The following is a 12,110-nucleotide window of genomic DNA, read 5'->3' as shown; positions in this document are numbered from 1 at the left end:
CCTTGACAATATCAGGCAGGTGGTTTAATGTTATGACTGATTGGTGTATACAGTTAATAAGTTCCTTTCTGTAAAAATGGATTCATAAAAAGAAAGTTGCTTGTTAAAACATCAGCCTCTCTTCTATATCTCTCCTCAATTTAACACAAAAATAAATAAAAATGATGATTTTTGAAGACTTTAGGTATTTCCAGGGTCAACCGCATCTTCTTTATTACTTTCCACACATGGCGAGTTAAATCAGATGTTAAAACACACATAAAAGGAGTAAAGAACTGATCCTGAATTATAACGTATGCACTATCTATCTTTAGTTCACCTGGAGATGATGAAGCGTCCCCTTAAATGGGACCCAACATCATAGAAAAATAAATGGTTAAAGCTTGTATTGCAATATTATTCATTATCTTTTGCTCATACTGTATCTAGAGTTGTTCTAAAAATCTAAACTAGAGCTCTGATTGTTTTCACGCACAGATGAATATCTTTATAAAAAGCTGATTATGTTAGAGATCTATCTATCGGTATCTATTATAACACCATAAACTATACATGTACATTATGACCGGATGCTATGAAGAAGGTTCTTGAGCTTGTGATCTGGTCACATGACACTCATGCACCTCCATAAAACAACGATACTATTACTTACTTTTTTTTTGCATGCTGTTATTTTTTATCATACAGACTGAGTATTATTACGGCACTGAAAGGAGTAACGCACAAGGATTTTAGATTTACTCACCACAGTGAGATAGCAACAGGTGCCATCTTGTGGCTGGATTTTACACTACAGTCATGATGTCTATCCATGATAATTATTGTTCAATAATTTCTTTGTATTCTATTTAAATCAGGTTTGATCCGAAAACATGAAAATCATGTGTGGTGGTTGTATATTCTGATTTTACCCTTGTATTACAACATGCCTTTCATTCACAGTTTACATGTTTATCACAATAATGGAAAACACGTTAATCGCACAATTCTACGCACACTTAGGACAGGCTTATGTTTCACTTTTTTAATCAGCCCTTCAAAAAGGTTCCCTTAAAAATTCTAAATGTTTAATGGTATTCAAAGAGATTTTTTTTTTTTTTTTTTATAAAAAGATGTTCTTTCACAGTATATGATTTGATTGATGTAAAACCTTTAATGGTTCCTGTGTAGGGACAATGTTTTCCACCAGGTATAAATATTATCGCAAATATCTGCAGGAAAAAAAGGCAGCATCAATTCATATGAACATGACAGTATTTCTGCAGCGTCTACCTTTACATCATCGGGCCTCATTCATCAATTCAGATGGATTCAGGAATGGAAAGGATTTATTAATAAATTTGTAAATGGTCGCCATGGTGGCGTAGTGTTCAGCACTGTGGCCTCGCACCTCCAGAGCCGAGGGTTCGATTCCCGCCTCAGGTCTGTGTGCATGTGTGGAGTTTGGTGGGTTTCCTCCTGGTACTCCGGTTTTCTCCCACAGTCCAAAGACATACAGATTAAATTGTTTAACTGGCGTTCTCAAATTGCCCATAGTGTGTGTATGTATGTGCACTGTGAAGGATTGGCACTCCACCCAGGGTGTACACCACCTCGTGCCCCCCGAAACTCCATGACCTATAAAGTGGTACAGATTGTGAGAGTCTGAGTAAGTGAGTATTGCAGCAAAAAAAAAAAAGATATTTTTCTTACAGAAAAATATCTGTCAGTCAGAAATGAAAGCAGCACATTATGTAAAAGAACTCTTTTCAGACAAAAAAAAAAAGAAAGCTTCTGGGATGTGCTGCATGACAGAAGTAGGTGTGACAAAGTCCTCAGAAGGACTGTGTGTGGCTGGTTCTGCAGGATGTTCAGTAAAACTAAGCAGCTCATTTCCCAATAAAACTGCTAAAATTGTACCTGAGACTACAGTATATTTTAAGCAAAGCCTTGTCACATCAATTACTGACTTGCTTTGATTAATAGCTGTTTACTTTAAATGTAGTAATTTTTTCTTAAGACATCCTTGCTCTTTAACAGTTATTTGCACAGTTCTGCATATTACCATGGAAAGTTCTAGAAAATTCTAAAAGGTTCTTAAAAATTCTTGAATGTTCCAGAAAATTCTAAAAGGTTTTTAAAAATTCTTGAATGTTCCAGAAAATTCTAAAAGGTTCTAGAAAATTTTAGACCAAAAGCTACTCAGTACTGAATGTTCCCCCCCTCCCCCTTCCATTTACTTTAGGCACACACACAAGTGGGAACTAACACTTTCTCCACAGGAACAAAAAAAAGATTTAGTTACATAGCATAATTCATGGTGCTTTTTTGATTTCTATTACCAATTTCTTTTTTTTTTTTTACTTTCAACGATTGATAAATAAGGCCCGTGGTGCGTACAAGCACTAAAACATCATTCGTCTGTCATTTCAATACAACTAATCATTTCATTTGATGTTTATGCTGTATTTGATAAAATATTTATACTAATCATTTTCTCATGCTCAAAGACAATGAAGAAAAAAACTTGTTTTATTTTGTCTTTTGTATTGTAACACATGATTTTAACACAAGTACTGAAATGCTTCCAGATTTAGAAATAAAATATTTGATTTATTTCTCAAGTTTATATTCACACCCACACACAAGAGATTCATTGACAAACAAAACATTACACAGAACACGTTTAAAGGTAAGGCAAGGCAGGGTAAACCTCCAGACACGGTAAGAAAGTTGTTGCTCAGTTTAATTAAGAACGTCCAAAAGAAAGGAGACATATCGAGACAGTGATCGTTTACAGTAAAAAAAATGAGAGCTCCTTATTATCCACGAGTTCACAGATCACACTGTACCTTCACAGAGGTATATTTAAGGCAGGCTCACGGTGAAGCACATCCTGTTAATGATCTAAACTCGCTTCAGTACACTTTTCCACTCAGTCCTGTGGTAAAAGGAAGGAAACCCTGGACCACTTTTACAGGTGAAGAAGACAAAACAGCGAGCCCTTACACACCTTGCATAAAAATTCAAAGACAGTCAATGTTGAGGTTAAGGCAAATTCGTTTCTCATTCTTTGTTCGAAGGTGGTGTTAGTCCATAAACTTGCGGTTCGGGTTGGCGCCGAATAGAGCCACTCGGATTTCAGGCATCATCTGGGAGGGAAAAGGAAACAGAACCAAACACTTGATTAAACATTATCCGCAATTTCTTCAGTTATGTTTAGATTCTAATATGAAACTAATAATCACATACAGTGATTCCTTTAGCATACGAACGCCTTGCTTCTAAGTTTCTGCCTAAAATTTTGCAAGAAATTTGTCTGGGTATGCGATGCATTTTTGGCATACGAGCAAATGAACCAAGTCCAACTGAACCGGCGCATACTATACGTCCTGGTGCCGTTCAAAACTTCTCTGTGTTAGTGGAAATCCAAGCGGAGCAAGCAGTGTTAATTTTGTCAGCTATTTTTTCAATTTTAGTCTTAGTCTTAGTCCCGGGCTAAATGTCCCTGTTACTGTTGTTTTTATCATATTTATTTAGTCAATCTTATCCTATTTTTGTTTAGTCAAGTTTAAGTCTAAAGATTTTAGTCTAGTTTTAGGCAATGAAAACGTAACATTTTAGCAATTAGATTATTATTAGTTAATCCCTACAGTCAATCTAGTCTTGCCCAAACCCATTTGGTAAGGTTTTTCCCAAAATAATTATCCTAACATTTAAAATTGATCTTTTCATCTGATTTAATATATTTATAATTATATTTAATTAATAATTAACCATCTCAACAACTGCTGCATGTCCATATTTATTTAAGTACAAAACAATAGGAGCGGTACAGATGATACAGTGTTTTAAAACTTTTTTTAAAATGAATTTAACACACTTGGATTGTTGTAGGGACCACATTTTAATCTCGTCTTTTTTCATCAACAATATTGCATGTTGATTTTCTCACCGTCACTGTTTATTAATATCTATGACGTCTGGTCATCATCTCGTCTTAGTCACAGGAAAAAAGGTCATCAACCAATATTTTTTTTTCATTATTTTCGTTGATGAAATTACCACTAGAATTGTCCTTATCAAGGACGGTAGCAGGAAGAAAAGGGAGCCGCTTTTAGTTTGGTTTTTAAAGCACCTGCTGCCAAGAGGAATCATAAATTAAGGTTAAGAGAGGTTTGATGTCTATTTATTTCATATTTTACTTCATTTACATTTCTTTTCTAAATGTTTTTATATGCAAAAATTTGATTAAAGTGTTGGAAATTATTAATACCAATAATATTTTTGGGTGGCCGGAATGGATTATCTGCATTTACATTATTTCCTATGTGAAAATGCGTTTCACAATATAAAATTTCGCCTCAAGAACTTGTCTCCGGAACAAATTAAATTTGTATGCTGAGGTACAACTTTTTTGTTTCGACAGTTTGAAATCACAGCAAAGGCATCTAAGATTAAGATTCAATTATTGGTAACATGTACCCAAGATAACTGATTTTTTATTTTTTTTTGTAAATCCCACTTAGGAAACTCGGGTCGGAATACAGCCCCCCCTGGAGCAGACAGGGTTAAGGGCCTTGCTCAAGCGCCAAACAGTTGCAACCTTGCAGTGGCGTTGTTTGAACCCCCAACATTCCGATCAGTAACCAAGAACCCTAACCGTTAGAGTCGCCACTTCCACTAAAATGAGTACTGGGCGCTTTTAGTTACCTGCTGAGCCAGGAGATCCAGCCTGCTCTCCAAAGTGTTCGCCACCTTGATCTTGCCGTTTGCGTTATACACCTCTACACCTCCGGAGCTGTTTACAACACATCAAAATGTATGAGGCGACATAAGCAACTCTAAAACAGAGACACCGAAGACAGGATATAGCTTACATATCAGAGGAAAGGAAGTTGTCCTTGTCGATGCGGACTTCAATGCTACTCTTCACACTTTCTTTGTAGATGGGGATATTTTTCTTCACAGCAGCCTTAAAAATAAGACGAACACATTAATAAAAGCAGCAGCAATACCAGGTGATTTTTTTTTCTCGCAAAATAAGCTTAGATTTCAGATAAATCCCTCTTTCTGTGTAATGTTTGGTTACAATAATTCAGTCTCATCTGTGATTGATTAGAGTTTTTACTACAGTACATGTGATATGTGACCCAATCAGTGCGCCTTCCTCAGCCAGAAAGGAGACGTGGTGGATGAAGTCTGGGGTAAAACCCATGTAGGAGAGAGCTGTTTGTTCTCAATCAGAAAGAAAAGCTAAATTTCCCTTATGGAAACTCATCACGTCATATAATGTTATAAAACAAAACGTGCACAGAAAGAATTAATTTATTCCAACAAGAGAGAGATCAAATGATCGACTGTTTCGACTGAGGTAGTTCCATGATGCGCTTTTTTCCATATAGGGCTATTATTCTATCTATTATGAGTGGAATATTGGGGTCTGTATAAACAAACCCTGTGTGCCGTTGTGCGTTTCTGGAATTCAGTCTTTATTCGCATGCAACCTTATAATCTTATTACCTGCATTAGTCCAACCAGTATATATATATTTTTTTATCTCAGTATCAGTTAATGGCTGTACATCACTTTCTATCGTTCACTGCTTGCTAGCTAAAGTTAGCAAAATGGACATCCGGCTGGCTAGATGTTTTTAAATAACTCACTTCAATTGAATGGGGCATTCAAGTCAAACCGGGACTTGAGATAAAATGCCTTGCGAATGAAGGTGTATAACTGACTGGCGTTTACAGAAGACCTGAAGAGACTCCTGAATGGTTGTAATTATAAACGTGAAAGGTGCGCACGTTTTAAAGAAGCCTGTATGTCCGTGAAAAACTTTCTACCTTTATTAGATACCCCTACTGTTATTCTGCAAAATCAAAAGTCCTGCTTTAACTTGAACGCCCCTTGTTTTTTAGTTTTACACGGGTACACACAAACATGTGTCCATGTCCAAGCTATGAATAACATCGCTCTCCCCTGCGCAGGGTCACTGAATTTAACATAACCGAATTAAACACACACACAAACTACTACTAATTCAAGATGTTTCAATTCAATTTAGCAACGAAGTCGAGAGAAATGTGATCCAGAGCGTTCGAAAAAAATCTGTATTTTATGCAAACTACTGTAGGTTAATTAGCTGATAATGATGAAAGTGCCCCCTCTTTAACCCCTTTAAACAATAACATGAGTCGGACTGAAGGGGGAACACTGCGCACCTCTACCATGGTCACATCCTCCTTACGGCAGCGGATCGTCACCTTCGGCTCCAGCAGCTGATAAAAGCCCTGAAGGAAAAGCAGACGCGTTATTGTCGACTTAAAATCACTGAACTCAACACGTTATTACCCAAAACGGTGTAGAGCGCAGACCTGCAGCACAAGGCCCTCTAACAGAGTTTGATACTGAGTCGGGTCCTTAGCGATGCCAGATAACTGCTTACGGGCATCGTTTAGAAGATCCTAAACACACACACACACACACACACACACACACACACAGAGAGGAAGAGAGGGAGAGCACAAATTGGAAAACCAGATGATGATCTGGATCATGTACAAGTTTAACACAAAAAAACACACAATCACACATACTCCTCCAACACACACACCCAAATACCCCCACATACACACCCCAACACACAATTACAAACACACCCCCACACACACCCAAACCCAAATACACCCCTTCTCCACACACACACCCGAAACACACAATTACAAATAACCACCTCTAACAAACACACAAAATACCCACATCCAAACACACACACACACACACACACACACACACACACAAATAGCCCCCCACACAATCGAAAAAATAACCCCTCTCACAAACACACCCAAATACCCCACTCACTACCCCACTCACTACCCCACTCACTACCCCACTCACTACCCCACTCACTACCCCACTCACTACCCCACTCTCTCACTACTCCCACAGCTCGTACCAGGATCATGTCGTCCCGAGCCTTCAGCACCTTCAGCCGGGCCTGATTCATTAGGTTGGACATCTGACTGCAGGGACACAGAGAGAGAAACGCTGAGGAATAAGAACCAGAAACCTGACTTGTCTTCATGTGCGACACACAACTGACTCACATTTTCTTCTGCTGCTCGATCTGCTTCTCTTTCTTCTCGTAGTACTCCATTATCTTCAGCCTCTGTGTCTGCACGAGTCGGCCCTTCTCGATGTTAAACTCTTCCTCGGCCTGCAGAGCAAAAAAAAAACACACACACGGATAACTTTACAAATCCAGCTTTCTGTGGCAATTCGAAAAAAAAAATCTGTTTTAGGAGTGAAAAAAATCTTGAGTTACCTTTGCTTCGATTTCCTCTGCCTTCTCGCTGGCCTCCTGCTCGATGAAGGCCATCATGTGTTTGATCTAAAAAGAGACCAGGTGACCATGAGCGACAACAGGTTTCCTTTAAAGTCCGGTTCCTCACCACAGTCATCTCCTGGCTTATCATGGATCTATCACAACATGTGGATTTCTGTAAAGCTGCCTTGTGACAATGTCTGCTACTAAAAGTGATGTAAAGTTCTGTGATGTCAACTAACATGGCACATTCATCATGAACCAGATAGATACAGTATAGAGAGAGAAGAGAGAGAGAGAGAGAGAGAGAGAGAGACACGTCTTGGGTTATTAACTTCGGCTTCACATCACCCAGAGCACAAGATGTGGTGGTGATGTGTTTGACACCGAACTATAATTCTCACCACAGGATCTCCTGTAGAATAACCCAAGGTTGTGACCGTTCCTCTCCAAAGTATTTTATGTTCTGTTATGTCGTGGTTGCACACTGTCACTTTGCTGTTGCTCTTGTTTGCACTTAGCTAGTTAGTTTTTGTTAATTTATGTTGTAATTTATGTTAGGTCTCTCTGTCCTGTCTCTGCTAGCCAGTTAACTAGGCCTCTTGGTTAGCTAGTTTAGTGTCTCTGTTAATTTATGCTGTAAATTTATGTTGCATGTAGCACCTTGGTCCTGGAGGAACGTTGTTTCGTTTCACTGTGTACTAACTGTATATGGTTGTAATGACAATAAAGCCTACTTGAACTTGAAGTGGCCACTCAGGTTAGCTCTGCCAGGTCCTTTGGCGTCCATCATGTCGCCACTAATTTCGAACCGAGCTGTTGCTACGTCAATCAGATTCCGTTAGGTAGTCAATGTCGTTGTCTTTATTAAGCTCTTCCTGCTTTAACCATGTCCTCACTAGGACTTTTTTGACTTTTTTTTAGAACATGTCCAAAAGTAGCATGGCAGCTCCATGTCTTTATGCAGCTCCTTGACAGCTCCCATGACCGACACCCAGGTGCTGGAATGAACTGAAGACTCACGGGTCATTTTCACACTCGTCCTGATGTCCTGACTCTTTACTGAGCACTAAAGTAACGAGGGTCACTGCATGAAAACTGAAGCCAAACTGTGACCTGAGGGGAAAAGTCCAAACTTTGTATGACTGTGTATGTGACAAATAAAATTTGAATTTAAAACGGAAATGAATTTTAGAGAACATTTTCACACAGACACTGCGGTTAATATCAAATATAACTGTATGAGCCTGAAGATAAGATCTCCACTTCAACACGAGCTACATATGAGACCATATGAACACCATACTGTACACACTAAACACGGTGATGAATTCATAAAGCTATTTCAAGCAATATGTAAACACTTGACAAGTCAATACATTAGAACTAATTTAAGATTCATTCACTAAACGCAAAATCAACATTTATTTGTCATAACCGTACACACGGTATGATGTGCAGTGAAATGCTTGTATGACTGTTTGTGTCCTAAAGGAAAGACAGGGTGGAAAAGGAGAATTGAAATATTTTACTACAGTGAAAAAAAATCTGCACTAAGAAAAATAAAAAAAAAATAATTTTTAAAACATGCCTAAATCAGGTATTTTAGTAAAAAATGTAGTAGAATGATGTATAAATAAAGAATCCGTGCATGAAATACAATGATTGTAACATGGACACAGTATAGCTCTCTCTATATTCACAGCATGACCAAGGAATCTTTTTTTTTCTTCTCTTCACTTGTTCAGTGTTGTATTTTTCTGATACTAAATCACTCTCTAGCATTTTATCGTTAAAGTACTCTCAGCGTGAGATTTTTTCACAAATCAGACCAGGACAGGTGATGAAATTTCCCATTAATGAAGTTATAAAATACTGACGATGGATATTTACAAAAGACTTCAAGCACGGTACGGTGACGAGACTCTTAGCCACTCTAAGCCAAACTTTTTTAAAGACGTCTGTGAATGACCCCACCACAGGCGAGGAGGCTTGGGGAACGCACTACACTCATTCCTGTGAGCATTCAGCGAGTGGAACGCCTGATGTTTAAAAATCAATGGTTAACTTGCAAAAAAGAAACAAGGCATATCTGTCTGTGGGAAACGTAGACACAGTCACTGTACCACTTGTGCATTCAGGAACTCGTCTGGGAGTTTTTGCCACATCCCCTGTACAGTTCTGACCTCACTTCAGACCATTTTCGCATGATTGAACCATTAAAGGAGTTCCTGGGGGACCGGGTTTTTTTTTTTTAGACGTATTACTGTTGCACTACTCAGACATCTTGTACTGTGTTTGTACATGCCTCTTACTAACTTCTTACATTTTTTTCTTAAATCACTCTGTGTTCTGTTATTTTGCACAATCACAAGTCCTGATTTGACCTGATAAATGGAAACCATTATATCTCTAGTATTCAATTCAATTCAATTTTATTTATATAGCGCTTTTAACAATGGTCATTGTCTCAAAGCAGCTTCACAAAAATGAAAAAATTTTTTAGAAAAGAAAATATTTGGAAGTGTGTATGTGTGAGAAAAATGTGTCTAGATAATAATGAGATGAATGCATGATGAATGCAATGTCTCTGATGAGCAAGCCAAGAGTGACGGCGACAAGGAAAAACTCCCTGAGATGGCAATAGGAAGAAACTCTTGAGACTCAATCAGGAAACCCATTCTCATTTGGGTGATAACAGATAGAAATAACATCATGTGTGTTGTGCAGGTGAAAGTTCAATATAACAGAAGTTATTTAAATTAACATGAAGTCCGGTTCAGCACAGGGAGTCAGTAGGTGCAGAGGGCAGATGGGGTCTGGGTCACTGGAAGCACAGGAGCAGCATGTGTAGCTCCAACCATCATAAAGCAGAACACATTTAGTACACATTAAGATTTTTATTTTTTTTTTTGGACATTTCGGTAGTTTAAAGGAAAACGCCAAGCTTGCTTAAGACTCGAGGATGAAGCAATCCTGGCACGATGGAAAGCAGAAATAAGACTGTTGCTGTTACAGAAAGCCAACATGACCAAGAGAGATCAGGTGTCAACTCCCGGAGATGTTCTGCATAATTCAGCAGGTGTTTGAGCACAAGATAAACAATCAAGATCTCAGTTTTAATGTAAAACTCTCAGGGTTCAGAGACATTATGTGATTTAGACCTGAGTAAAGAAACTCCTGATCTGGACAAGAGTTCCTCTGTTTCAACAGGAAGAAGATCAGTCTGAATATTACAGAAACCTGGAAGTTCTCTAAAACACCACTCAGACACTCAATGAGACTTTAGGTTTAGAGGTAAAACAAACAGAGTGAGATTTCTTTTACTTTTATTTACAATGAGTAAGCTTTAATTTAAAGCTTAGCACGTTAACCCTACTTTATTAACTTTGAACTCACCTGTTTTTGAACGTCGGCATCACTGAGCGCCATGGCTGTCGTCCTGTTTGTAAAAACTTTAAAACGTGTACAAATAAAAATAAAAATCTGCTAAAAAAAAACAAACAAACAAACAATAAAATAATAAACAATTTAAGTCGAACAGCCCTGCGGTGACAGTGAGAACGCTCGCGCAGGAGGAGAAGATGAATCAGCTGACCGGAAGTGTGCTACGCGAGCACGTGACGCGTCAAAGCGAAACAGACTGGGCGTGGTTTGTTCTGTTTTTTTTTTTTTTTTATTGTTTTTCTTTATTACACTATTTTTTGAGAATTCACACAAACAACATTCACATTTAAGATGTAATTAACTGAACATTTTATAAAGTATATATTTTAACCACTTAAATATTTTATTATTGTTGTTGTTGTTTTTTTTACATTTAATGACATTTTATTTCATCATGTTGACATTTTATCTCATTATTTTAACTTACTATTGTTATTTCTTTCATCATGACAAACTTTCTCTTGAAACAAATGGGCTTCCTTACATTGTTTGTATGTTTTAGTTATTATTATTATTATTATTATTATTATTATGACAGATTTGGTGCTGTATGTAAAAAAAGCTAAATTTTCAGACACCTTGCTTTATGAATATATATATATATTGCAATTAATTAAATTGAAATTACTTATCTCCAAACATAATTTTATAAACAACCTATTTATTGTTAAAGTTAAATAAAAAACAAACATTTTCACAAAATTCACAAACGTGCAAATATTAATATTTAAAATGTGGTGTTCCTTCTTCTTGTTCTTCTTGTTCTTCTTTTTGGTGTTTGCTGGCTTTTGACATGCACCGTGGTACATTAGCGCCACCTGCTGGTGATACCATACCATACCACTTTATTTCTAAAGCACTTTAAAACAACAACAAAGCTGACCAAAGTGCTGTACAAAGAGTCAACATTTAGGCCATAAAACAGCAGGGTGTTTTATAATAAAACATTAAAATGATAAATAATTTAATGTTTTATTATAACCTCCATCATCTTTCTTTCAGGCTAAATCCTCTTCTCTAGGCCCTTCAAATAGCCCATCAAATACTTTCTTCCATGTCTCCATTCTCTTAAATACTTTTCACAGTGTCCTCAACCTCAGCCTTTCTAAACTCCTTCAGCTGTGCCAACATTTCCTCCCGCCCAAATTTCCTGAACAATTATTAATATACAGTACATTACCAGTCAAAAAGTTTGGACACCCCTTCTAACGCCCCATCTTTCCTGATATTTATTTATAGTGCTCTTTCTAAATATCTGACTGAATGAGAAATACTTTCATTAATCTCATAAATCGACTGAAAAAAAATAGTGGTCAGGTCTAAGGTGAGATAGAAACATGGGCAGTGTCAGGTT

General features: G+C 37.5%; 1 protein-coding gene across 1 annotated transcript; it reads right to left on the bottom strand.

Annotated features, from left to right (window-relative positions):
• Positions 1–2,707: 2,707 nt before the first annotated feature.
• On the bottom strand, positions 2,708–10,923 carry atp6v1e1a (ATPase H+ transporting V1 subunit E1a). The gene is made up of 9 exons (XM_053505434.1): positions 10,709–10,923; positions 7,310–7,375; positions 7,092–7,201; positions 6,941–7,007; positions 6,357–6,446; positions 6,204–6,272; positions 4,860–4,954; positions 4,693–4,780; positions 2,708–3,131 (listed from the first exon to the last, which is right to left on the bottom strand). Exons 1-9 carry the CDS (start codon positions 10,739–10,741, stop codon positions 3,069–3,071), a joined length of 681 nt encoding a protein of 226 aa, XP_053361409.1. The 5' UTR covers positions 10,742–10,923; the 3' UTR covers positions 2,708–3,068.
• Between the last annotated feature and the right edge of the window lie 1,187 nt (positions 10,924–12,110).

Source organism: Clarias gariepinus, chromosome 10 (assembly GCF_024256425.1).
Source record: "Clarias gariepinus isolate MV-2021 ecotype Netherlands chromosome 10, CGAR_prim_01v2, whole genome shotgun sequence".
Classification (NCBI taxonomy): Eukaryota; Metazoa; Chordata; class Actinopteri; order Siluriformes; family Clariidae; genus Clarias; species Clarias gariepinus.
This window is presented reverse-complemented; position numbering and strand designations above follow the sequence as displayed.